The sequence below is a fragment of the Nothobranchius furzeri genome, chromosome 6 (assembly GCF_043380555.1).
Source record: "Nothobranchius furzeri strain GRZ-AD chromosome 6, NfurGRZ-RIMD1, whole genome shotgun sequence".
NCBI lineage: Eukaryota > Metazoa > Chordata > Actinopteri > Cyprinodontiformes > Nothobranchiidae > Nothobranchius > Nothobranchius furzeri.
The window spans coordinates 21866570-21894477 of record NC_091746.1 but is presented as its reverse complement, the minus strand read 5'-3'; the positions used below and the strand labels follow the sequence as shown (position 1 = coordinate 21894477).

General features: G+C 42.7%; 2 protein-coding genes across 2 annotated transcripts; one reads left to right on the top strand and one right to left on the bottom strand.

Annotated features, from left to right (window-relative positions):
• Positions 1–515: 515 nt before the first annotated feature.
• rasd2b (RASD family member 2b) lies at positions 516–2025 on the bottom strand. Its single transcript, XM_015969551.3, has 2 exons — positions 1334–2025; positions 516–1146 (listed from the first exon to the last, which is right to left on the bottom strand). Exons 1-2 carry the CDS (start codon positions 1857–1859, stop codon positions 608–610), a joined length of 1065 nt encoding a protein of 354 aa, XP_015825037.1. The 5' UTR covers positions 1860–2025; the 3' UTR covers positions 516–607.
• Positions 2026–2610: 585 nt separating this feature from the next.
• On the top strand, positions 2611–27907 carry mycbpap (mycbp associated protein). The gene is made up of 19 exons (XM_015969529.3): positions 2611–2758; positions 6177–6283; positions 6368–6482; positions 6565–6665; positions 6744–6909; positions 6991–7106; positions 7170–7320; positions 7424–7527; positions 11846–11964; positions 13503–13611; positions 14067–14259; positions 14404–14591; positions 14689–14835; positions 17568–17666; positions 17761–17900; positions 18014–18099; positions 18412–18515; positions 19456–19608; positions 27777–27907. The coding sequence occupies exons 1-19, from the start codon at positions 2713–2715 to the stop codon at positions 27891–27893; spliced, it is 2361 nt and encodes a 786-aa protein (XP_015825015.3). The 5' UTR covers positions 2611–2712; the 3' UTR covers positions 27894–27907.
• Position 27908: the final 1 nt, after the last annotated feature.

The window sequence follows — 27908 nt, the reverse complement described above, 5'->3', positions numbered from 1 at the left end:
GGAAGGCCGGTGCCAACTGGAAACCTCAACTTTATGTTGTTCAGGACGTGTGGGACTCTGGCTGTGGAGCTCCGGCAATCATGAATCACAATACACAAAACAACACGTGCACACACGCACACACACACACACACACACACACACACACACACACACACACACACGCACGCACGCACGCACGCACACACACACACACATGCAGATGAAGGGATAACATGTGGGGGAGGATAAATACTTGCAGTAGATTCCTGAATGCAGGTTATGCAATGGTCACAATACTCAAACCTCCAAGTTACTGACTCAGCATCCTCCCACTCTCCTTCAGATAGATAGATAGATAGATAGATAGATAGATAGATAGATAGATAGGTAGATAGATAGATAGATAGATAGATAGATAGATAGATAGATAGATAGATAGATAGATAGATAGATAGATAGATAGATAGATAGATAGATAGATAGATAGATAGATAGATAGATAGATAGATAGATAGATAGATAATACAAATACATTATTTTTGAATAGTTTTATTTAAAAAGTTTAGTAGAAGTGCAATTTTGTTCCACAAGTGTCCATTTGCGCTATTTTAGTCCTTTTTGCGCCTCACTGGATGTGGCACCTCTCCAGTCCCTTGCCAGACTTCCTGGCCGGTCCGGTGACTTGTCTGAGGTCAGTTGTGAAGCTCGGCCGACGGGCCAGCGGGTACAGGGTGCCACAGGGATCATCTCGTCCCGCCACCTGTCTCCCCTTCCACGCAGCGAGCTCCGTGCGCATGGCCTGGTACGACCGGAGGGACACTTTGCGGTGCTGAGACGGACCGGTTTCCGTCGGCAGACCGCCCCGCTTTGCCAAAGTCTCGAAGACCTTTTCGAGATTAGTGCTGTCCTTTGCGGATGTTTCAAAATAGGCGCAGTCCTCGCCGAGTGCTCGGAGCACCTCTGCGGTTGACACTTGTCTCTCAGAGTCCGGGAGATCCACCTTGTTGGCGCACACCACCAGCGGAACCCGCAGTTGCGCGCAGTGCCCCGGCACCGGGAATTTTGTGAGTTTGGACTTGGCAGCTAAAATCTCATCTCGCAGGTCACACACCTCCTCAAAGGAGCTCCTGTCCTCTAGGCTGAATACGAGTAAAAAGATATCTCCTGTAGAAAGAAAATAAACAAGTTAGACTCGTAAAAATTAGCTTTGCGCAAAGAATTGCGCATTCTGTTTAATTTTAAAAGTGATTTTATCCAGTGAATCTGTAATAAATGGGATGGAATCCCAAACATTTGACAAAAAAATCAAATTATTATGCGCAAGAGAGGGTCAGACTGAGCCTTTACGCACCAGTGAGGATGGAGAGACGTCTCTTTGCCGGGAAGTCCCTCTCCCTGGACGCATCCAGGATGTCTATCTGGTACGTCTCCCCTCGGATGCGAAACAACTTTCTGAGAAAATCCTCAGAGGTTGGACTATAGTCCTCCACAAATCCATCTCGGAGGTATCTTCTCAGGATGGAGGTCTTCCCGACGCGCGGTGCACCGAGCACCACGATGCGCTTACAGTTCTGCGGCTTGGTGATGTACAGCGGGTCTTGTCGGTGCCCCTGAGTGAGTCGACAGTGGCGGGTCTGACCATGTACTACAGCTGCCAACTGGTCCAGAGGGGATCTCTTGCACGGATGCGGGCTGTTTGCATTGGACAGCTGCATGACGGATGCGCCGGTGCGCGTCTTCTTTTCCTGTTTCCACTGAGATGTGGCCTCTTTAAGAATCCCCAAACTCGCTTTGATTCCAGACGAGTGCAGGTGCTGCGAGGCGTGTTTGCAAACCAGCAGAACTTTGGAGTGATTGTCACACTGGCCGGCCAGCATGTTACCAGGAAGCTGCTGCGGACCAGTGATGCACTCGCTCGGCGCCTCAGTGGAGATGCTCCCCACTTCCACCGCTTCTGGCGCTTTATTTTGCGCAGAGGGAAAGTGGGCAGAATCACTGATCTGATAGGCCAGCTTAAAGCGGTGTATTTGCCAGGGTGGCTGATGTCAGCTGTCTTTATAGAGGCTTTCCCAGCCCCATGAATCGCCGCGTCATGCTGACTGACAGAAGCACGCTGTCTTCAACCAGAGAACACCATGTTTTAGACTAAAAACACAGTGAGGCAGGTGATTCAGGGGAGCAGAACACCTTGGTTTGCTTTCAGGAATTATCTCTGGTTGAATCCATGATGTTTTGTTTTTGTGATAAAATCCATAAGGCTTTACAAACAACTTATGATGATTGTTTAATAATAATAATAATAATAATAATAATAATAATAATAATAATAATAATAATAAACAATAATGATAATAAGTATTATTATTATTACTATTACTATTATATTTTTATTATTATATATATTATTTTTATTTGAATAATAACAATTATTATTATTATTATTGTTATTATTATTATTATTATTTGTTATGTTGTTATTGTAATAATAACAAATTATTATAATAATAATATTAATAATAATAATAATAATAATAATAATAGTAATATTTCCTAATCAAGGTTAGACTATTTTATTTGATGTATAAAAAAACAAGGAAAAACATAAATGAGGAGTTTCGGCCGTCAGGAGAGATGGTTGCCATGGATACCAACTGCTACGAAAAGCTAGCTTAGCGAGGCTAACGCTGCTCGAGCTTTCCGCGTATTTTTATGCTTTTATAGATAAAACTGATGCACGAGTCCCACAGCACCGAGTTGGAACCTCACTGTGGTGCAGGTCAGCTTCAGTCCCATTGGTTTTTCTGCTTATTCAGCTTGTTTATTATCACCGTTTAGCTTTAGCCGGTCTGTCTCCTGTGTCGTACCGAATGTTGAGACGTTGTTTTGTTTGAACCTGGAAGCAGACGCTAAAATATTCTCTCTACAGTGAATTTTGTGCACAAGTGTTCAACTTCCTCTAAAGTTTAGATTTTTTGCTTTAAGTTGATCAGACATTCTTGTAATTTTTTAACTTATGGGTTGTTTGAGAGTTAAGTCCCCAAAGAAAGCTATTTCCAGCAGATGAATGGTATCTGAGTCATGTTTTTATTTACAAATCCAGCTAACAGAGAGGAGATACATCATCCATTAGTTTATTCTGTGGTCCCCATCCTCTGCGGGCCAAAGACCAGTCGGTGGACCGTACCAGACCTAATTTAAACTTTCTGTAATACAAAAAACAAGTTTATACATTTTTATGTTTGTTGATCCGTTGTGAAATTTATCATGAAATAACAAAATAAAACATTTTACATGACAGTATGACGATAATAGAAATTTTGAATGATCTTTTTTTATCAGATGTTTAATAACTAAATGTAACATTTTGTATTTTATTGCATGTGTGATAAACTGCATGGCCACTGGTCAGTTATAAAGCCATCTTGGTAGTAAACCACTGATCTACCAGCTTTGTTTCCATTTAAGGATCTGGTTTAAGCTCGTAGTGCTTGATTTTAGGTCATATCTGTCAGAACCTTTGATGCCAGAACTTACAAGCTTCTTCTGCACCTTCACAGTTCCAAGAGTGGATCTGTGTCTTTAAATCCAATGTATGCATGTTTGCACACTACTGGTCTCTCCCTTAAGTTATTTGTTTGCCTAAATGATTAATAGCTCTGAGTTAAGAGGCTTAGCAACCATACCTAACAATACAGATTTTAAAATTACAGTAAAAGTGCTTTGAGATGTCTAAAAATGAGTGACAAAGTTAAAGTCCAAAGAAAAACATTTGAAGATTACCAGAAAGTCTGAAAACCTATTTATTAAGGATAAATAAAAAAAACTATTTTTCTAAAGTCTAGCTTCTTGGAGGCAACAAAGAAATACATTTGAGCTTAGTCAAAATGTGAATGCTTCTGAAAAAATAAGGAAAAACGAGAAAAACCCTCGAAAAACATGTCTACAAAAACTTTAAAGTCATATTCCTCTGCAGTAACACATGATTCAGATTATTTTTACTGACTGTTAAAATGGGAGCATCTACACACTTAAAACTGCTGGGTTAAAAATAACCCAATTTGGGTTGTTTTGTAACCCAGGTGCTGGGTCAAAAAGGGACCGACCCAGTGCTGGTTTATTTTAATCTAGCAGGGTTGGGTTATGAGTTTGACCCAGCTTATTGGGTTATGCTTTCTACCCAATCAATGGGTTAAAATGACCCAACTGTATAGTTAGGACTACCCAAAACTGGGTTAAAAATAAAACCCAACTTCTGGGTTATTAAATTACTAAAACTTGGGTTAAAATGACCCAATTTTATAGTAAATACAATACAATAAATAAAATACAAATTGAATAATTCAATAAAGCAAAATGAACATGTCTCAGTCAAATCTTTATCACAAAAATTATGTTAATTTTCAAAATACAAAGATAACAAATAAAGTTGCATTTTCTACTTTCTCTAAACAGGCATTCATATTCAAACTTGTTTTGTAAATGACTAAATTGCATTTTTTTAAATGACAAATATTAAACATTTCGTAACTTGTAATGTCTTAAACATGTTAAACAACTTTAATGGAAGAACTGTAGAGAAGTAAATGTCCATCAACACCCAACACTCACCTTAATGCTTTGGCCAGCAGAACATCAACCTTACATCATAGCAACATGAGCCCTCAAAGCTTCACAGCATTAGATTCATGATGCAAAGGTAAATGTCTGAATAAACCCCCAAATCTGTGCACGTGGTTTTGGATAGTTGACACCAACACAAAAAATGTTTAAGAACAGATGGGTATTCCAGTTCCATTGATGATCAAAAACTCTTGGGAACATCGATGGTCTTCTGCAGCCATAAGGACATGTGGTGCTCCACTGTGGTCCCATTCAGGTTCTTCACCAGACTGGTTCCAGTCTAAGTTGAGGGGGATAGAGGGAAAAAAGCACAGATTTAGGCATAAAGGTTATGATTTCACAAACAGCTGTTGAAGCATTTTTGGAGTGGGCTGTGAATGATAACTGAAGTAAAAAATAACAGAACTTACAGGTTGGAAGTCAGTGAAGGCCTGCTGAACCTCTGCTTGGTCGGAACGCTCTCCTTCAACTTGTATGGTGCAGTTTGGAGAAGCACTGGCAGCAACAACAAAGCCACATCCACCCAGTTGTCTGTAAAATTGAAATGTGTTACATTATTCACATGACTGTAGCATAAAGGCCCTCTGCTGTTAGCAGGGATGCTACCACTGGTATAAAATAGCCAGAAGGCCTAACGTCCCCCAGCAGAGCCTCACTATGTCAGGGAGTATGGACAGAAGATCACAACATTTTCCAGAGCACTTGTGCTGCGGATTCTGTGTTACATTCTATCTAATATATATATATATATATATATATATATATATATATATATATATATATATATATATATATATATCGATGCTAGGAAGCTAAGTAGCCAGCTATCTAATCAAAACTATGAGTCGATTGTCTTGAACAGACAGGCTAAAAATCAGTTACTTTATCAACTACATGTCCAGTTTTAATGAAATTAATCTTTAAACTCTTTATTAGTAACGTCTTACCTTATTTTAAATCCTTGCTGGTGTGGAGCTCCATTAATGTCCGTGTCATCCTCTGGTTTAAAATGGTGAAGCGGGCTCACAGACATGGGGGAGGATCTTACTATTTCTCGCATTTTTTAACCCAATACGCTGGGTCAGAATTTTTAACCCAATGATGTGTTAAATTGACCCAACCTCTAAAAATTCAGCCTTAACCCAGCAGTTGGGTTAGAAAAATAACCCAGCATTTTTAAGAGTGTAGATTGATCTGAGTCTGAAATGAGTACAAACATTTCAAAAGTAGGTCAGTGTCGGAAGCTTTTTGATAAGTTGTGTTTATGTAAGCAGTGCAGCTGATTATCATATCCTCCCTTTGCTCTGAACAAACGCAATTAAGACAAGTTGTCAAATTATGAGTGAAACACCCACAGATGTATGAAAATGCTAACAAAAGCCAAGGTCCGGATCCTGTTGCTATGACATGGAAAATAATCAGATAAACTTGTGTGAAAAGAACAAAATCAATATTCAAGGTACTCTATTTGACTCTGACTGTATGTTTATTTGACTTTGTGACACTTTAGAGGCAGAAATATGAGACGTAAACCTCTTTTGTGTGAGTTTGTAACATTTTATGTTCTTTTCCAGAGATCAGAGAGGTGAAAACGCATGGGGAGTTGTCTTTTCTGGGAAATGACGCCAACAAAAGCTCAGCTACAGATCTGCAGGCTCCGCCCCACCAGGAAATTGAAAAAGTATTCTAAACTGTTGGCATCATTAATTGCAAACAGATTAAATCAAATGTGTTTATTCATCTGCACTCTTGTACAAAACCAAAGCCTCTGATAGGTCTACAACAATCAGAGCTGACAGCATCTGAGCATCAAAGGTCATCAGCTGCTGAAATGAGTGATGCTGCTGAGGAGACACCAGCACAGAGACTGGACTACACAGGCGTGTTTTCTTTTATTCTCACTAAAATATCAGCAGAAATGTTCTCCGGGTGTTTATTTCTGTTCCCGTCCTTCCGTTGCAGCGTGGCTTCAGTTCGATGAGCGCGGCATGGTTCTTCCACACAGCATCCTGGGGAGCCTGGAGGATTTTAGAAGTCATCTGGAGACCAAAGGAGAGAAAAATGTAAACATGACTTCACTTTGCAAACAGAAATGATCTGAATTAGTTCACGAGCTCTGCTTTCTTTTTATTCATAATCAGTTGGTGAGGCGAATACCAACGTCTCCCAGAGATCCAGAAGGTGTTTGCTGCAGAGATGCATCTTCCCCTGTAGAGAAGAAGCTTCAGGTGGACATCCGGAGGAATGCCCTGCAGCACTGGGACAAACACCTCAGATACAGGAGGAAGCAGCAGGATGAGTTATCCAGTACCTCCACCTTTATTCATGCAGGTTTTCCTTTGAAGCAGAAGAAATCTATTTTCCTGAACTCTTCTGTTTTATTTTGAGGCTTACTCAACAGGCCGGTGGAACACTTACTGATGAATCAGGGCAGCCGCTTCAGAGAAAAGCAGGAGCAGAAGGAGGTTCTGAGCCGAGTCATGCCGCTCACCCACTCTGGATATGTATGACACACGTTTCTGAGCCGGTACATCCGCGGGTTCTTCACTCCTGTGTACCTCCTGCAGGGTTACCGTGTGGGCAGCGAGTTTTGGAGTCTCCCGCAACGTTACGGAGATGAAGTGAGCGGAATCACAGCGACTCTGACTCAGAGCGAGCGGGGCCAAAGGAAACCTGTCACACATGTGGGGCAGCCCAGCAGCATCCAGAAAGAAATGGGTAAGATCCCGCGTTCCGGTTATGGAGCTTATTTAAAAACGGAAACGCAACAAAAATGGAATTTAAACCGACATTCAGTCTTTCTGTTGTTGTTTTTCTTTAGGAGTTATTTCTGCTGAGACTCACACGTGGAGCCGAAGTTCTTACCTTCAGGAGCAGTGCCAGGAACTCAGAGATGCTTTGCAGGAAGTGGACGTGGAAAAGCCAGTAATGCAAATTAAAGTCTGATCTCAAATATCAAGACAGGTTGTAGCGTTTAAAGCCTCATGATGCAAATGTATGACTTAGTACTGTTACTATCAGACAGAAATGACTTGTAGTCTTTTGCATTTGTTTCCATAATTAACAGTTGATTAATATTCTTGCAATATATTGAAAAATGAAAATATTTATTTTACAATTTTTTACACTTTTTATCTGCTGACAGAGAAGATCTTTATTCTAAAGTTAATTTATTTTCAAGCAACAAAGTTTTTCTATTAGAACTCGGTTGATTTATCTAATTATCAAAGAGGTCGTATCAGTTATTTGAGTTTAGAGATGACTGCCTAGTCGTTTTAATAAGCGCCTGAAAAAGAAGTTTAAAAAAAAGTCTGCTAGAAACTGGGATGCAAAATTAGCTCTGGGCTGAGACATAATTAGGATTTTCACAGCTGGTGAAAAGTCCTGAAACCAATTTAGTTATCTCTGCATTCACCAGATGCTTGTAACATCTGCTGAAGTTAATGATAAATGCAAAAGCAAAAAGATAAAAAAATTATAATAAACAAGATCATTCTTGATCGTTAGATTGCATTCATTTATTCACCCATTTGCGGTGGTCCAGCCTGTTCTAAAAAAGCAAGGCTTGGACCCTAACGACTCGAACAATTACCGTACTATATCTAAGCTCTCTTTCCTCTCCAAATTGTTGGAGAAGATGGTTTTTATCCAGATTTTTAATTTCATTACATCCAACAATGTTTTAGATATATTTTTATGTCTGGTTTTCGCCCTCACCACAGCACTGAGACCGCTCTTACTCGTGTTTTTAACGATATTTTGCTTGCCTCTCATTCTGGTTCTCATGTGTTGTTGGTGCTTTTAGACTTATCTGCCGCCTTTGACAGTGCCGACCATGCAATCCTATTACAGCGACTGGAGCAGTTAATTGGCATTTGTGGAATAGCCTTAGAGTGGTTCCGCTCCTATTTCAATGGCAGATCATTTTAATGTTGCCCTGGGGAATTGCACCTCTAGAGTGGCATCTCTTTTTTTGTGGGGTTCCCCAGGGGTCCGTTTTAGGTCCACTTCTTTTTAATCTATATATTTTACCTTTGGCAGCCATTTTTAGAAAATTCTGGGTAAATTTTCATCTCTACGCTGATGATTGTCAGCTTTATATGGCCCTAAAATCTGCTGACCCTGTGCAATCACTGACTGACTGCCTGAGTGAAGTCAGGTCCTGGCTCTTGGCTAATTTTCTCGATCTTAACAGCTCCAAACTGGAGGCTATTCTCTTTGCCCCCTGCTCCCCCTCTGCTGTGGAGCCATCTCTGCCCCCGTCATTGTCAGTTTTGGTGAAGCCAACAATTAAAAATTTGCGGGTCACTCTGGACGCTTTTTTTTTAAAATGGATGCACAGATAAATCAGGTAGTCAAGTCGTGTTTCTTTCATCTTCATCGGCTGGCCAAACTAAAATCTGTCCTGAACAAAAAAGATCTTCATGCCTTTATAACGTCACGTCTGGACTATGCCAACTTTCTCTTATATGGTATTCCCTCCTCTTCAGTGGTACACCTCCAATTGGTTCAGCAATCTATTGCAAGGTTTCTTACGGGCATTGACCAACAGCAGCACATCACCCCTGTTCTGGAAAATTTACGCGGGCTTCCAGTTCGGTTTCGTATTAAGTTCAAAATTCTTCTGTTGGTTTACAAATCTATTCATGAAATGGCCCCCTCTTATTTGGCACATCCTTTGAGTCCCTATGTTCCGGCACGAACCCGGAGGTCGTCTGACCAGCACCTTCTGCTTGTCTCTCCTGCCCGCTATATGGCCCGTGGCGAACGGGCTTTTTCAGTTTGTGCGCCTAAACTTTGGAACCAACTCCCCATAACGGTCCAACTTGCCCCCCCCCCCCCCCCTTCCCACTTTTAAAGTACGTTTGAAGACTTATTTTTATTCCCTGGCCTTCCCGGTTGAAACTGTTTAAGCCTTGTGCTTTCCTGTTTTTTTATTTGTTATTATAGTTTTTATTTGTTTTATCTATTTTATGTTGCTGTATCTAGTTTGGTGACGTATTGTCGTGTACAGCACTTTGGTTGGCGTTGTCGCCGTTTAAATGTGCTTTATAAATAAAGGTTGATGATGATGATGATTTATCTGCAACATCATCAAAAACTAAATGTTTATAACTCCATGTTCTAGTTTAAAGTCATTCCCACACTTTGATCATTGTTTCAGCTCTTTGCTTAAACGTTTAACCTTCTGAACCAACCCTGTCTGTCTCTTAATTAGTTATTTCATGAACCATTAGATAGATTTTAAATAAAACTTTCAGAAAGTAACTGATTCACTTTTGGAGTCATCCAACATGGCTGCCACAGCTAATCAGAGCACAAGAACGACCTCTGTCAACAAATATTGAACTACAAAGTCATGTGGGGTCTCGTATGAGATCATGCATTATGTTGTTTCTGGATTTTACTGAATGCTTAAAACTCAAAGAGCTAAAATAAAAGCCGGATTGGGCACTGCACACCATAACAGCTTATTTTTTAGCATCTGCTGCTAATAAAACATCATGTCAGTCTGCATTACATCTGGGCACTTGCCTTTATTTTGAAAAGGAAAGTGCAATTTCTTTTATTCCTTGTTTTAAATTAATCCAGAGTCTTAGGTTAGTTTAACTCGCAAGTCCAATAAACAGCCAGCTTCAGCTTTAATGTAATATTAAACTCTGATGCAGCCACAGAGGACTTCTCAGACACAATCACAACTTATTTATATCATATTATATTTTATGTTAATTTCCACACATTTACATAAATCTTCTCTGTGCACATCCATATTTTATAAAAATACATCTGCTGCTTAAATACCCGTAAATCACAATTTATTGTCAACAGACAATCATCGGTGCCATTTTGACGTTGCACGATAAATGAATTCACTCTGGCCAAAACAGATCAGGCGCACAGATAATTAGTTTTTGTGAAAACAACTTTGTTGTTGGACCACTTGGCTCTCCGAAGCGACTCACACCCCCACAGACTCACAGTCTCTTCACAGCCTATGAGCGTTCTGTCTTGGGCACACTGTTCCAGGTTTTCTGTTCAAAGAACAAACTCCTGTTCAGTTCAGGCAGAACTCACAGTACACACAACACACGCTCACACACACACACACACACACACACACACACACACACACACACACACACACACACACACACACACACACACACACACACACACACACACACACACACATGCTCACAGAAATGAACACCCACGCATTAAAAGACTGTTTACAAAGTGCTACAAATCTGCTCTTCAGCAGCGATTTACATTTGATTTCTTGTTATTAATGGAGGCCATGAGGCTGTGTGGTGTGTTTCTGCACACACATACAGCAGGTACGGTTATGAAATACGGAGCGTGTGTGTCGGGTCGTAAGAGCAGCACTGCAGAGATCCGGTTGGACAGCTGAGAACAAGAGAACAGACAGAGCCTGCTTTGCAGCTCCCTCTGCATCACAATGACTCCATTAGCAGCGACTGGGGGGTTCTGGGGGTAAATACACAAAAGTAAACATACTTCTTTGCGCTTCCAGTTCTCATTTAATTCCATAAACGTTCTGAGCAACAGGTGCTGGTGGTGTTTTTCTGATCTCATTTGGTTTCTTCCTCTCAGTTTTCCTACCAAAAGAGTGAAAAGAGGAATGGGTTCTGTTGGACAGGCGTCTGATGAGATGCTGAGGGTCCGAAGGGCCTCCTGACACGCAGAAGCGCAGACAGATCGTCCTGTCCACAGCTGATTTAGTGACACATGTAGAAATGGAGAAAGGGAGTGACACGGAGACGGGCGATCATAAAAGACGAGGAGCTGCGAGGAGGGATGAATAGTACGATAAGATGGAAACTTGAGCCTGTGGTGTTATTTTGGATACACTGAGGACATATGATATAATATATTTGCTTTGCTGTGATTGTTCCCACTCTGCCGGTTCAGGTTGGTGTTGGAGAAAACACTCAGCTGCATTTGATCAGGATGAATTGGCTGCGTGATGTTTTTGATGTTAGTCATTATCTCCTTAGCTCAAAGACTTTTGAAGCCAACTTTATTTATAAAGTCCTTTAAACAGCAGCAGACATTAGTGCTGAACATTAAGGCAACATACATTGTAAGTAAAATGAAACATACATAAGTGGATGGTTAAACACACAAAAAGCTATAAAATCAAATAAAAAAGAACAACTTTGGCATTAGAGTTTAAGTAAATATGGAGAGAACTTGTGTGTTTCTGTGATTTCCTTTGCAGGACTTCAGCAAACTAGAGGTGATCGGATCTGGAAAGCCTCAAACCTCCACCACCAGGAGTCCCGTACGGGAGAGGGAGGAAAAAGAGAGGGAACACACTGAGATTATGATGGAAGACTAGTAAGAAATAACTTCCTTATTTTATTTTTATTTGTGTAAAATGTTGTTGATGTTTTCTTTAATCGTTATTGACCTTCAGTTATGACCATTGTTCATTTTTCCATATTTCCATCCATCTGTCCATCCGTCCATCGATTCAACCATCCATCCATTCATCCAACATCCAACCATTCATTCATCCAGCAATCATCTATCCATCCATCCATCCATTCATCCATCCAGCAATCATCCATCCATCCATCCAGCAATCATCCATCCATCCATCCAGCAATCATCCATCCATCCATCCAGCAATCATACATCCATCCAGCAATCATCTATCCATCCATCCAGCAATCATCCATCCATCTATCCATCCAGCAATCATCTATCCATCCATCCATTCATCTAACATCCATCCATCCATCCATCCATTCATCCAACATCCAACCATTCATCCAACCATTCATCCATCCATCCATCCATCCATCCATCCATCCATCCATCCATCCATCCATCCATCCATCCATCATCCATCCATCTACCCATTTGTCTAGTTTCTACCACTTGTTGTGGTGTGAATCCAGAAGGGAAACCCAGCCATCCATCTCCAGTGACACTTACAACCCCTTCTGGGTAATCCCAGGACATTCCCACGCCGGAGAGAGAGCACAATTCCTCTGGAATCGCCTCCCAATGCTCCCCATTTTTAAAACCTCCAGAATGAGAAAACCAGGAAGCATCCATGTCAGCTGAAACACCTCCTCTGACCCCTTTAGAGGATCATCTGCTCTACTGTAAACTCATCACCTTAGTTCTAGGGCTGACCAGAGTGTGAGCGAGGATTGGAATCTAGACGGACTAATGAAGCGAGAGCTTTGTCTTTCTGCTCAGCAGCTTTACCACAACAGACCAACCCTAACCCTAACCCTGAGCCACCGTCACCCGTAGTCATCCTCTTCCTTGTGAGCAAGGCACCACGATTCTCCTGTGCTTGAGGCACCAACTCTAAACCTAACCTGAGCTTTTAAACTTCTTCCAGTTGAGAATCGGGATCTCAGATCTGTTTGGAGCTGACTCTCATGCAGCTGCTTCACACTCATCTGAAAACCTCCCCCAGAGGTCGTGACTTGAATACGCCAACAGATCTACATCCTCTGCAAAAAGCAGAGATGAGGCCCTGAGGCTCCCAAACTTGATTCAATGATGCAGAGACATATGAAGCTCAGGTTGTGTAATCAGACTTGTCTTCTAGTTCTTTGCTTTACGTCCCGTTTCAAAGGTAAACCTGAGAAGCATTTAGATGACTCGTTTGAAGACAAGTCTGCCTCAAATGTAGCTAACATATCAGGTCTTACTGTGATTGTTTAGCGAGCAAAAAATATTATCTGCTGCTCATTAAATCTGACTTTTAAGGGTAGGGATGATACCCCAGAAAATATTCAGTGTAGTTAAATAATGGAGTTTCTGTGAGTGTATCCACGTGTGGACAATTATCCTCACTAAGTAAAAGAACACAAAGCTACTTAATAATAATGTAGTTACTTATTCGTTCACAGCGACCTACTGGCAGAGTTGGATGAAGGTCAGCTCAAAGCTCCGCCCATTCCAGCTTTGAGACTCTGTGGTCAGAGGGCAAGTTGGACTGGAAACTTAGTTTTTAACAAGGTACAGAAAACATTTCACTTTAATTTGGTCAGAATCTGTATTTTTTTAAAACACTTTCTCTTTTTAAGATCATTAAAAAGCAGCTTCCAGCTCAACGAATCATCACAAATTCATCCCAGATCTATCAACTCGTGTTTAACTTTGTTTCCACAAAATTTTGTTGGTCTTTCACAAACTTTGCATTCATAATCATATAATCTCTCACATATAACATATTAACCATAATTCCATGGAAAAATCTTTGTATTTTTATTGTTTAATTTACTAATAGAGCTTTTGATTAAAGTGAAGAACTAAAATGTAAGTTTTTCACCGACTGAGCCTCCGGGCTGCCAACCTATATTTTTCATGCAGGGACTAGTTGAGAGGTAAACTGGGATAATATTTCTGTAATTCAACTAACATATTAAGGACTTTGCATCTGACTGTTTCACCTTTTTATGCTAAATGACTAGGGAGAAGTCGGAATCACTCCCACGATTTTCTTTGAGAGCCCGACCGGAGAAACCGCCTCGTCCTTCCTGGACCTGCACAACGACGGCAGCTCGGCCATCTTTTACAGCTGGCAGAAGCTTCCAGCACCCCAGAGCTTCCCACACCTGCATTCACAAAAACAGAGCGTGTGCTTCTACTTCAATTTTTCCTCCGGTACATGCACACAAACACCACAAAACAGCCGCAGCTGCTGTCCGTGCGTCACACGTTGTTTGTCCATGTGACAAACCTTCATGTCACTCAACTAGCATCTAGCCTACCTTTTCCTTTACATTTTTTTTTACCTCTTCAATGCAGCCGTGATCCATCCTGGTGGCACCCAGAAGGTCGAGTTTTTATTTAAGTCAGAGGATCCAGGTTTCAGAACTGAACTTTGGCAGCTTAACACGCATCCTGTGTTGTTACAAGGAGCCTCCATTCAGCTCAGGTTGAGTGGAATGGCTTTAAAGCAGAACAAAACCTCAGATCTGTGGCTTTTCATAGAGGTAGCTTCGAAGTTCAAACTCAAATACACAAATGAATTGAGAACAAAATAATTTTGTTTAGAGAAACTCTGTGTTTCTGTTGGGTGTGCATGAGCAGAACAAGTTGGAAAAGACAGTTGCGGTGAAAATGTGCCGATCGATTGTTTATGGGGTGCTGCAGAACGTCTACACCGCTGAGAGACCCGGCCCGCCTGCAGAGCTTTACACCACAGAGGAGCAGCAGTTCCACAATAGAAACCCAAAGGTAGTCACTGTTGGTACCTTCTAAAGAAGTAGAGATCATTTGGGGTTTCACTTCTTTATGTTGGTTCACAGCACAGGGTGTCTCTGTGTCAAAATAAAAGTGGCAGTTCTCCACTTTCTGGGGTCTCAAACTGTTACATGCAAATACTTTTAAAGGTGTGGTTCACTGATAAAACATTTTTAAATGAATATTTTCAGTCAGGCTGAACATGAAAATAGTCTCCTACACCAATCTCCTGCATTAGCTTCTGATAGAAAACAGATGGTGAAACTCTAGGATTAGAAAAGCCTGACAGATCTACGTCACACTGTCACTAAAAACTCTTAAAAAGAAATTATGTGTTCCACCTTGTCGTGGTAGAGGGGTCTGAGTGCCCTAATGATCCTAGGAGCTATGTTGTCTGGAGCACTTTGTGCCCCTGGTAGGATCTCCCATGACAAATTGGTCTTAGGTGAAGGGTGAGACAAAGAACGGTTCAGATGATCTTTCATGGACGTAAATTCAAAGAGTCGGAGTACCCGGCCCGGAGGGTTACCGGGGTCCCACCCTGGAGCCAGGCCTGGGGTTGGGGCCCGTGAGCGAGCGCCTGGTGGCCGGGCTTTTGCCCATGGGGCCCGGCCGGGCCCAGCCCGAACCGGATACATGGGCTCATCCAACTGTGGACCCACCACCTGCAGGAGGAACATGAAGGGTCCGGTGCAGTGTGGATCGGGTGGCAGACCAAGGCGGGAGCCTTGGCGGTCCGATTGCTGGACAAGAAAACTAGTTTTTGGGACACAGAACGTCACCTCGCTGGCGGGGAAGGAGCAGGAGCTTGTGGCAGAGGTTGAGCGGTACCGGCTAGATATAGTCGGACTCACCTCGACACATAGCATTGGCTCTGGACCCCAAGTCCTTGAGAGGGGTTGGACACTCTCCTTTGCTGGAGTTGCTCCAGGTGAGAGGCGGAGGGCTGGGGTTGGCCTTTTGTTAGCCCCAAGACTCTCTGCCTGTGTGTTGGGGTTTACCCCGGGGTACGAGAGGGTAGCTTCCCTGCGCCTTCGGGTCGGGGAACGGGTCCTGACTGTTGTTTGCGCTTATGGGCCAAATATCAGTTCAGAGTACCCACCCTTTTTGGAGTCCCTGGGATGAGTACTAGATAGTGCTCCATCAGGGGACTCCGTTGTCCTGCTGGGGGAACTTCAGCGCTCACGTGGGCAATGACAGCTTGACCTGGAGGGGTGTGATTGGGAGGAACGGCCCACCTGATCTGAACTCGAGTGGTGTTTTGTTATTGGACTTCTGTGCAAGCCGCAGTTTGGCCATAACGAACACCATGTTCGACCATAAGGATGCCCATCGGTACACTTGGTACCAGGGCAGCCTAGGTCGCAGGTCGATGATAGACTTTGTAGTCGTATCATCTGACCTGCGGCCGTATGTTTTGGACACTCGAGTGAAGAGAGGAGTGGAGCTGTCAACTGATCACCACCTGGTGGTGAGTTGGATCAGATGGCAGGGGAAGATGCCGCATGGACCTGGATTAGAAAATAGCTTTTATAGCCGCAATGACTTACATAAAGTTTTTCCTAGGCTCCGTATCTTCTAGTTATTCCACGCCCATGCTCGGCATGCCCATGAAAGTACTTCACTGTGAATAGAATTTTTTTTCTGCTAAAAACTAGGCAGTGTGGACCCAAGTTTTTTTTTTTTTAGAAGAGTGAGGTAGGATATTCAAAACAAAAAGATGGCTACATGTGTGCATTTGCAAATCTATGGGTAGGGTCAACTTACGTTAAATCATTTGAAATCACATTTTTACAAAACCACACTCAAAAGGAACATTTTCTCAGAGTTCCCTGCATTATACGGTACCTCTATGTTTTGATGCTCCACTGACTGGGAGGTTAAATTGGTCTTAATACTCATTGTTTCTCTTTGGAGCTGAATGTTCTCCGTGCATCCGTGGTGTCATCTGATTTTCTTCAGCTGAGAATAAGTCTTAGTCACTGCATGTGAATCAGGATAAGATGAGCCAGTGATCGATCCATTCTCTCAGAGTTTTCACCGACCGTAGGTATGAGTGTGATCGTTCCTGATGACTTGATCTTTGAGTCGATGTCTAAATGTGTCATAAAAGCCTCTGAGCTGTTTCACCTCAAAAGGAACATGGATTTAACTCTTTAAATGGATGCTAATTAAACAGCTTTTAGATGAAATTAGAACGTGACCATTCCCTGGAGCAGTTCTCCACTCACACGTGACGAAATCTAAAAACACGTTGGAGTGCAACCAAACATTCAAACCAACAGATGTTCTCCTCGTGTGAATCATCCATAATTGGGAGAGATTGGATGTTTTTGCCTACAAGGTTAGATCTGCTCTAACCACATATTGAGATGATTACAGCCATTGAAGCCTTTCACATTATTGCCACAGTGGATGACACAGATCATTTATTTCTTCTCCTCTGGCACAAAAACCTCGACATGCATCACAGCAAAGATACCCATGAATAGGAATCATTACCCTGCAGTGATTTCTGTTTGTACATGGGTGCAGGAAAAGCAGTTCAGCTTTAAAACAAACATTTTAATATCAATCAATAAATGAACTTAAGATTTTTGCTGTTGTTTTTTTAGCTAATTATACAGAAAAATATGTTTAATGCCCAAAGTTTGACATTAATTACAAAAACAAAATAAAAATATTTTAGTTTTAAACTTAGTTTATTTACTTTTTTTTCTTTTTAGTTACAGTACTCATATGAGCTCATAGAAGAACTAAAGAAACTTTGGCAAAAAGTAAAACCAGGAGACGTCTGGGACTTTTCTGTCGACACGCTCAGACAGGTATTGTTGAGTATATTTATCAAATTTCTCTTTATTTGCATCGATGAAGAATAAAATGTAATGTTTTTCCTCCTTTTATTGTGCTACACTCAAGGCTGTGCTGTCTCTGCCCAATGAGGAGCCGTCTTCAGGCTCCCTAGGGAAAGAGGAGAGCCTGGCTCAGCTCAGCGCTCTGTTTCTGCAGCTTTCAGAGCTGACACATGTGAAACACCACCCAAAAGCAACCTTAATAGGGTGAAGCATGGATACCCCTTAATAAAGCATCGTGTTTTGTACCATGACTCATGTTCTTCACCTGCAATCTCAATGCTGACATGTGTCCTGTTGGTATGTGTCGCCCCCTGCAGGCAGCAGCTGTGGAGGAAACTGCTGGACACGATGTCTGGTGAGGCCATGAGGCTCAGAGATGTGTTCAGTCTTCCAGAAAATGTTGGTAAGAAGCGTTTAGATGCTGGTCAGGTTCTTAAGTTTTTTTTTCAGACTTACAGCAGTAGGGGTTACACTCCTCAAACTTCTCCCCTTCGATGATACTAAGTTTTGTATTTGATAACGTTAAAAAGCCTGATTAGTTACCTTTACAATCAGACTCAACTTGTAATGAGCATCACTGGGATGAGCAACATAGCTAAATGTGCACAACTCCTTAGCTGAAAAGAAAATAGTTTTACAGTAAATCAAATATTTTAAAAGGCTGGGTTGCATAGTGATCATTTCATGTTGGGTGTGTCTGATCGTTCGCACAAAGATGACAGTTCTGAGAGAAAGAGAGGAGCTTGGAAAGAAGGCAGAACTGGGATGAGACCCAAATCCATAGATTGCAGATCTCCACCACCTGACAGTCATTTGGAGGTAAGAAGAAAAGCTTTGCAGTGTGTGTGTGTGTGTGTGTGTGATTTGCTGTAGCACCTTTAAAGGTTTTCTTGTATGTAAGTATGACTGAAGTGTTTTATTAGTTCCTGTAAAACCATCAGGTAACGTGTTGTTGCAGCATGACTCACCCTCTGCTTTTCCACCAAGCTGTCAATTTGTCCTTCATTCATCTGTTATTCATGTGGGTTTGTTACTACTGGCCACTTCCACACACTCAGCCACACATGAAACAGAAATATTATTTTACTAAAACAGCATTTTAAGTAAGTCACATTATCTGTTTTATGATTTTACTTTCTTTGCTTGAATAATAAACTATATCTCTGGTAACAGGCCCAGTCTGTGATGGATAGTCACTGTTTCCCAAATAATGTAGAAAACCAACACCTGTCAAGTCGTGCAAGATTATTCTGGTAGCTTAGCAACACATTGGCTATTCAGTTTTTCAGTAACTTGTCGAGAGAGGTAACGTGCAAAAGTGTCACTCTTTTCAGTGCACAAGGTTGCTTGTCTGCTCCTTCCCACCATGCACCTGTCTCATTAAGCTCTATTCACAAACCTGAAATTTAGAGATTTGTTTATCTCTTAAAACAACTGAGCCACAGCTCTGACCTTGAACTTCTCTTCTTCCTTGTGAAGAAGAGTCATTTTTCTCTGCTGAGATTTTTGCTGAGTGATTTTCTGCTCCGTGTAAAGGCTGAGTCACCGCCAAGGTGCAGTCTGTTACTCATGTGGTACCATGGAAACCGAACAGCGTGTGAAAACGTGCACCTGCTCTTGGACTCCGTGTCAGAGTGTGAATTAAAGGCACCTGCATGCTTCCAAACCATTTGTGACAGATGCACACAAGATCTACACCAACACCGTTCTGCTTGCTCAGTAAATCGTATTTAATTCCAAACCTGCTAACCCTCCACAGGAGCGCACAAAGAGAGGTAGAGGAAAGGATCATGCAACGAAGAGTAACAGAGGAAAACATTTGGAGAGAACCGGCACTAAAAGCATCCTCGAAGCTAATGGGCATGTAGATGCAGAGATGATGAGCATTTACACAACAACTCTGCACAAAAAGGCAAGTCACTTTTGGCTTTTTCCACATGCATTGTTGGAAAATTCATTCATTTGTATAACACCCCACTCAGCTGTTTCATGTGTTGAAGATGCCATCAAAATGACCTCTTGGTGGTTTAGAAAGCAGCGAGATCCCAGTTTTTCCAAAGAAACACTGATTAGAAAAGGCTGCTGGGAGCTTCTCCGGCCCCATAAAAGAACAGAAAGAAGAACGTTGCATGAGCTCCTCAGCACACCAGACAACCGTTCACACCTTCTACACAGTCTGATAAATAAACAAGCGTTGTTAGGGGCCTCTTCAGCTCACAGCAGCACAGAAGGTCATCTTGCCCACATATACAGGACTTTTTATTTCTGGTATGAGTACAGTGTAATGTATTTGTGCCGATGTAACCGACAAAACGAAGCTCAGGCCGTGTCTCCAGATCAGCGAGTGCCGTGTCGGTACAGGATCTGCTCGGGTGCAGGATTGGCTCGGGGTCCTTCGACTGCCGATGACGTCAAAGTAGTTGATTGGCTTAACATGAAACTTACGGAAGTTAAGTTATCACGTTATGATTTTGATTGGTCAGATCAAATTTGCGGTCGTAGTCTTAGCGGTTGTAGTCCTGTAGTCCAAAAATCAACACTTTTTGGAGAAAATATGTTTGAATTTCTAAAGGAAATGTAAAATATGAGCAAATGATAAACGGTGACCCTCAAAAGCTCTTGATGTTGATGAAATGGGGCGAAATAAAATATAAGAACTTTATTGAAAGACACCAAGCAACATTTTGAATCAAAGAATGCATTTAGATAGCAACTAAGGAAATATACAGACGAACTCCACATTAATACAAACAGATATGGCTTTGGTACCAGGGCAGCCTAGGTCGCAGGTCGATGACAGACTTTGTAGTCGTATCATCTGACCTGTGGCCGTATGTTTTGGACACCTGAGTGAAGAGAGGAGCGGAGCTGTCAACTGATCACCACCTGGTGGTGAGTTGGATCAGGTGGCAGGAGAAGATGCCGCTTAGACCTGGCAGACCCAAACGCATAGTGAGGGTCTGCTGGGAACGCCTGGCAGAAGAACCTGTTAAGACGGTCTTCAACTCCCACCTCCGGCAGAGCTTTGACCGCGTCCCGTGTGCAGTGGGGGACATTGACTCCGAGTGGGTCTTGTTCCACTCTGCGATTGTTGAGGCGGCTGTTGCTAGCTGTGGTCGCAAGGTGGCCGGTGCCAGTCGTGGTGGCAACCCCCGTACCCGCTGGTGGACACCAGAGGTTCGGGGAGCCATCAGGCTGAAGAAGGAGGCCTACAGGGCGTGGCTGGTCTGTGGGCCTCCGGAGGCAGCAGACAGGTACCGGATAGCCAAGCAGGGATGCAGCAGTGGCAGTTGCCGAGGCAAAATCTCGGGCGTGGGAGGAGTTTGGTGAGGCCATGGAGAAAGACTATTGATCGGCTCCAAAGAGGTTCTGGCAAACTGTCCGGCGCCTCAGGAGAGGAAGGCAGCAACTCGCTCACACTGTTTACAGTGGGGATGGGGAGCTGCTGACGTCAACTGGGGCTATAGTCGGACGGTGGAAGGAATACTTTGAGGAGCTCCTCAATCCCACCTACGCGCATTCCGAGGAGGAACCCTCGGGAGGGACTCGGAGTAGAACCGCTGCTCCTACGGATCGAAAGGAACCAGTTGAGGTGGTTTGGGCATCTGGTCAGGATGCCTCCTGGACGTCTCCCCGGGGAGGTGTTTCGGGCATGTCCTGCTGGCAGGAGGCCCCCGGGTCGACCCAGGACACGTTGGAGAGGTTACATCTCCATTCTGGTCCGGGAACGCCTTGGGGTCCTGCCGGAGGAGCTGGTGGAGGTGGCCGGGGAGAGGACGGTCTGGAGCTCCCTAGTTGGGATGCTGCCCCTGCGACCCGGACCCAGATAAGCGGAGGAAGACGACGACGACGATGACGAAATGGCTTCACATATAAGAACTGTTCTATTTTTTTTGTCAGTCCGATGTTGGTTTTAAGCTGTTTCACATTCTTTACAAAACAAAGATAATATGGTGTTTTATTAACAAATTACAATTATAAATAAAACATTTAGGTGTTAACAAACAAGAATTTATTAACAAAACTGCTGATGTCTTTCCAAAACGTGTGTGAAAGCCGAGTATATTTGCAATAATGTGACATCATTGGCAGTCGAAGGACCCCGAGCCGATCCTGCACCCGAGCAGATCCTGTACCGACACCATCAATTTTATTGTTCTCTGTTTTTCTGTCCTCCTGAAAGAACACGACTGCCCTCTGCTGGTAGGCAGGTTGAGTACACATTGCACTGAATGACAGTAGTCTCATCAATACATTACATCTCCCTTTATTTGAAAGAAATAAAAATACAGCCCAAGAACTAATCTCACCAGGAAATTCTTTTGAGTGACCAATAACAAGGATCTACCCTGGAACATGTCTAAACAGTCCTAAGCAAATGGATACCATATGAACATCAATGCAATTGCCAAACTATGAACACTGTGTTACTCTTAGCTGTTCACAATAAGCTAGAATAAATCACAAATCAAGTCTGTCAGGTGGTTTAACCACTCTGCCTCGCCTAGTCACATACGGCACTGAAACCTTGGTTTGACTGGTACCCTCTTGCTGATCTACCGGCATGGACACCAGCAAAAGCATTTCTAAGGGTGATGAAAGATCTGCTGAATCAGTCCAGGTCTCTTCACTCAGAGTGTGGCGAGACCGATTTGCTGCTGCTGTGCTCCTTAGAAAAGATGCTGACTGTTGCGACGATATTCCTTCCCACTAGAGTCCACAATATAAGACCTGGGCTCAGCACATTTATGAACAACAACAGCAGGAGCCTATCTGGCACTGCCTGGATGAGGTTGCATCCGGACCTCATCACCTGGAACCAAGGGAAAATGATGAGTTGGGATTGATGTTGCCCTTTTCTTGTCATAGTGGAACTTTTGGAAAGCCTTGGACTTGTCCAGCCGCTGCTTAATTTGGTTGGGATCATGCGCTTTGGGGACCAGAAGCAGTTTAGATGTTGGTAACAAGTTTCTTGGCCTCCTGCCCATCAGCAGCTGTTCTGGTGACAAAGAGACAGACTCAAGGGGTGTTGTACGATAATCTAACAATGCTAGATGCTTGTCCGGAGCTTTGTTCCATAGTCTTTTTACCGTCTGCACAGCACGTTCAGCCTCTCCGTTGGAGTAAGGAGTGTGAGGTGATGATGTGCGGTGTGAAATACCATAACTCTCATAAAAACCTTTAAACTGCTCTGCTGTGTACTGCGAGCCATTGTCAGTCCGAAGGATGGATGGAATACCATGTCTGCTGAATTGAGCTTTCAGCGTCTCGATGACGGTTCGACTGCGCGGGTCTTTGAGTTCATCTACTTCAATTAATTTGGAGTAGTAATCTACTATCACTAAATATTGTTTTGACTCAAACTCAAATATGTCTGAACCTACTTGCTCAAATGGAAGATCTGGAGTTTCCGTTGGACTGAGAGGAAGTCTCGGCAGTTTGTTTTGAAACTCGACACACTTGCTGCAGTTCCTGACCATCTCTTCTATTTCAGAACTCATTCCCGGCCAGTAAAGAACTTCACGAGCCCTCTGCTTGCTTTTCACGGTTCCTGATGTTATGAGACCTAACATGTACTTCCTCATAGAAGGAGGAACTACCACACGAGGCCCTTTGTACACTACACCATCATATACAGTCAGTTGACTCCTAGAGTCCCAGTATGGTTGAATGGAACCTGGAACATCTCTTCTGTGTACTGACCAACCCTGACGAATTCTGACCTGCAACTCTTGAAGCTCCTCTCCGGTTCTTGTCTGCAGCTCATCATACTTTTCATCACTCACTGCTATATGATCTAGCATTGACACACACTCTAAACCTTCCAACTCAGGTGTGTTGCACTTGAGTTGAGCTCTTGACAGAGTGTCGGGGAGCTCCATGTTCTTTCCTCTTCTGTACTGGGTTTTTAGATCGTACCACTGCAGACGCAAACGCATTCTCTGTATGCGCATGGGAGTTGAGAGCAGTGACTTTTTGAAAATGTCCTCCAGAGGTTTGTGGTTATTGTACACTGTGACTTGTTTGCCAAAAATGTAATGATGAAACTCCGTGCAGGCATGAACAATAGACAGCATTTCTTTTTCTATTTGCACATAGCGGGTTTCTGCATCTGTCAGCGACCTAGATGAGAATGCTACAGGATGACTGTCTTGAGTGAGCACTGCACCAAGCCCATAGCTGCTTGCATCATATTAGATTTCCACCAGCTGCACCGGGTCAAAATACTTCTGCACTGGAGGGTGTGAACACAAGTCTTTTAGCTTGTCAAAGGCCATTTGTTGAGCTGGTTGCCAAACATACTCCATGTCACTCTTTAACAGTTGACGCAGAGGTGCATCAACGTCACCTAGATTCGGAATGAACTTCGACAGGTAAGTGACAAACCACAGAAAGCGCCTTACACCGTCCTTGTCAGTAGGCGGAGACATGTCGAAAACCGCTTCAACTTTTGTTGGGTCTGGCTTCAGACCTTCTGCAGTGAGTAAGTGACCCACATATGGCACCTGAGTCTGGCGGATGAGACATTTGTTGAAGTTGAGCTTCAGGTTATAGCTTGTGGCTCTTTCAAACACTTTACGCAGAATTGCATCATGCGACTCCAAGTCTGATGCTGCTATCAGAATATCATCCATAATGGCTGTGGCTCCTGTTACGCCTTCGAGCAGGCCATCCGTTATGCGCTGAAATATTTCTGGTGTGCATGCTAGTCCAAATGGTAGCATAGCCTAAGCCATCTGTATCTCCCTACTGGAGTGTTGAATGTTGTGAGAAATGAAGACTGCTCATCCAGTTCTATCTGAAGGAATCCAGATTTTGCATCCAAAACTGAGAAAATCTTTGCACCAGGTATGGCAGATGCTACCTCTTCAATAGTGTGCATGGGGTAATGTTCTCTTTTGAGGACTTTGTTCAAATCACTGGGGTCAATACAGATCCTCACTCCCCCGGGACCTCTACCAGCAGGCAAAGAGGCTGATGTGTCTTAAGCCGGGCGTACACTGTGCGACTTTTTCACTCGTAGCACTCAGCTTCAGCTCAAACTGTACGACTTCCTCGCAGAGCAGATCTCACGAGTCATGCGCTCACACTGTACGTCTGGTAGCAACACGTCGGACCTAAAAATATGCTAAAAATAGCAGTTTGTACACAACACGTCAGACTTTTTTGTCTTGTTTTGCCTGTTGTCCTTCGGGAGAGCTGCAGGAGGACACACAGGGATTTATGGGGGTCGGATGAGGAAAACGAAATAAAGAAAGTAAATCTGTGTTTTGTGATCAGTTTAATTTGACATGAACACGACAAACACGCTTTCTTGACAATCTTTGTGAGTAAAAAAAAACATGTAGAAACAAAAACGAACAACTTGTGTTATTAGGGAAATAGCGGGCGAGCGGTGTTGATGCAGGATTGCGCATGCGCCATGAGCGGTTCTGATACATTTTGGGTCGCAGCTGCTCGCAGCGCCGCCTCAACAGTGCGATACCCTCACGAGGGACGAGCAAAATATTAAACACGCCAGAAGTCAGTGCGAGCTCACGATTGCTGATCGGTAACTGGTCACGTGGTGTTAATCGCCTCTCGTAACCCCCTGTACACTACATGACGCTCGGCGCAAAACTCGCCCCAATCTCGTGGATTCTCGCACGAGTGGAAAATCGGCTCAAAAAAGTGAAAAAGTCGCACAGTGTACGCCCGGCTTTACCCAGAGTGATAAAAACTCCAACCCTCTGGTTACGGGGCAGGCACTTATCTCCTCTGCACCGTATTTAATTCTGTTATGGTCTCTAGTGTGAATGACTGCCTTGTGAGTCATTTTCTGTAGGACAGGACAGCTCTGGCGCTCCTGTTTCAAAAAGTAGACGTTTGTGGGAGGAGTGGGGGGCAGAAAATGATTCAGAGTCTCACTCATTAATATTCCTCTTACGCTAACATATTGCCTCTGATTGGCTAACAACAATGCAACACTTCTGTTGTCTCTCTTCCCTCTTATTCCTTTAAAAAAACAAATACAATATTCATGTTTGTCCACTCTCCACTAACAACACTAGTCTGACCTTGAACCCCATGTTGTGGAGTAGCTATTGTTTCCATGAGCCAAGCCGTGCGCCGATCTGCCTGCAAAACCAACACAGCATCCTCCATCACGAGCCAAGGTGGGTGGGGCCATGAAAGCTCATGTTCCCTGTGATGTTGAAGAGAATGGCTTTTTCTAACTCAGTGGTTTTCCCATATACAGTACTGACCCAAATATACCCCGATTATAAGACGACCCCCCTTTCCAAGACTAATCTTCAGGAAAAGAAAAAAAAAATCACTTTTTAAATAAACTATTTTTATAGAAAATTTGAGAACAAATACTGAGCAAAAATACTCTTTTAGTGCAAACTATCAGAACTTTGCTGACATGTGGAATCAAAAGTCAAATGAGGTTTTTATTCAGACGCCCGCTGCCTCGTTGTCCTCACTCATGCTGCTGCGGTTCGGTGGACCATCAGATCGCTACCCGGCTCCTCCCTGAACGTCATCCTCACTGCCATCCAAGGCATCCATGCATGCAGTGTTTGACACCTCGACTGAATTGACCACTGTCATCTTAAAATTTGCATAACTCTGCCATACTATGCTAACTTGCCCCACTTTCAGTCCACTCTGCTCCGGACCTCCCATCTCCATTTTTCTCTCCTGTTGAGAACACACAACCTGGCGCCCTCTGCTGTATGGGCATGTAATGACCCCATCAGCATGTGATGACCTCGATTCTAAGACGACTCCACATTTTAAAATGATTTTCGGCACACCCTTTCTGCGGACAATGCAGGTGATGGAGTTTGAAAAAACATTTTTACTTTCATCATCTATGTGAAACTCAGCGTGACCGATCTTACTTCACAAAGAAAAATGTACTTCTGGTGAAGTTCAGCAGGACTTTTTTTTAATTTCTACTGAATTTATTATGTAATGAGATACTGTCACCCATATAAAGATGTAATAAATAACAACATTAGCACCCAAACTTTGATTTTGGCTGCTTTTCCAACTAGCCATTAGCTAGTCAGTCCTGTTAGATACAAACTAATTATTTTAACAAAGGCTGTTTAGGTAGCAAGCCGTTGCCACAAGATGGTGATTGTTCGTGATCTACAAAGAAACATTCAAAACAGATGATAATTATGCCATTAAAAATTAAATAAAATGAAGAAAAAAAAGAAGAAATCAAGGAACGCCAGGGGCTTTTCTGTTTTATGTTCTGTCACCTTAGTTTGCTGTCTGAGATATTTGTTTGGTAACAATAAGACTCTCTTTATTAACATTACTGGTGTGAAGGTGTGTGTAAATGGGTGAATGACTGATTGTGTTGTAAAGTGCCTTGGAGGGTTGAAGGACTCTATGGTGCCAAATACAAAAACTTACAGGTCATTCTTAGTGCATTATTAGCATCGATGAGCTATTACATTAACAACTATTATTGTTGATATTTAGTAATGCATTACTAAGCAGACCCCTTTTTGTTAAGCCTTAAGGTCACTTAATAGTTAAAATCTTAACGTTAATAAAACTATCCTTTGTTTATTAATGCTTAATGATGTTCTAAGTGACCTTAATGAAGGGATCCTTTGTTTATTAATGCTTAATGATGTTCTAAGTGACCTTAATGAAGGGATCATTTGTTTATTGATTCTTGACAGTGGACTAAGTAACCTTAATAAAGGGATTATTTGTTTATTAATGCTTAATGATGTTCTAAGTAACCTTAATGAAGGGATCCTTTGTTTATTGATGATTGCCGATGGACTAAGTAACCTTAATAAAGGGAGTATGTGTTTATTAATGCTTAATGAAGCACTAAGTAACCTTAATAAAGGGATTATTTGTTTATTAATGCTTAATGATGTTCTAAGTAACCTTAATGAAGGGATCCTTTGTTTATTGATGCTTGACGATGGACTAAGTAACCTTAATAAAGGGTCCCACTTGTTTTAAATCACAGAATTAGGAGTAAATGTACTTTAAAATGCTTGAACAAAAAGCACATGACCACTAGGTAAAGACTTAATGTGTTTACTGCTCTTCTGTCAGGTTTATGCTCTGATGGAAGACCTGGTGGAGGACCTGTTTGACCTGATGGAGGACATAAATGTGGAAGATGGACCGAATTATCAACACACTGATTATATTTTATTGCAAGATCAATAAACGTGTATTTAACGT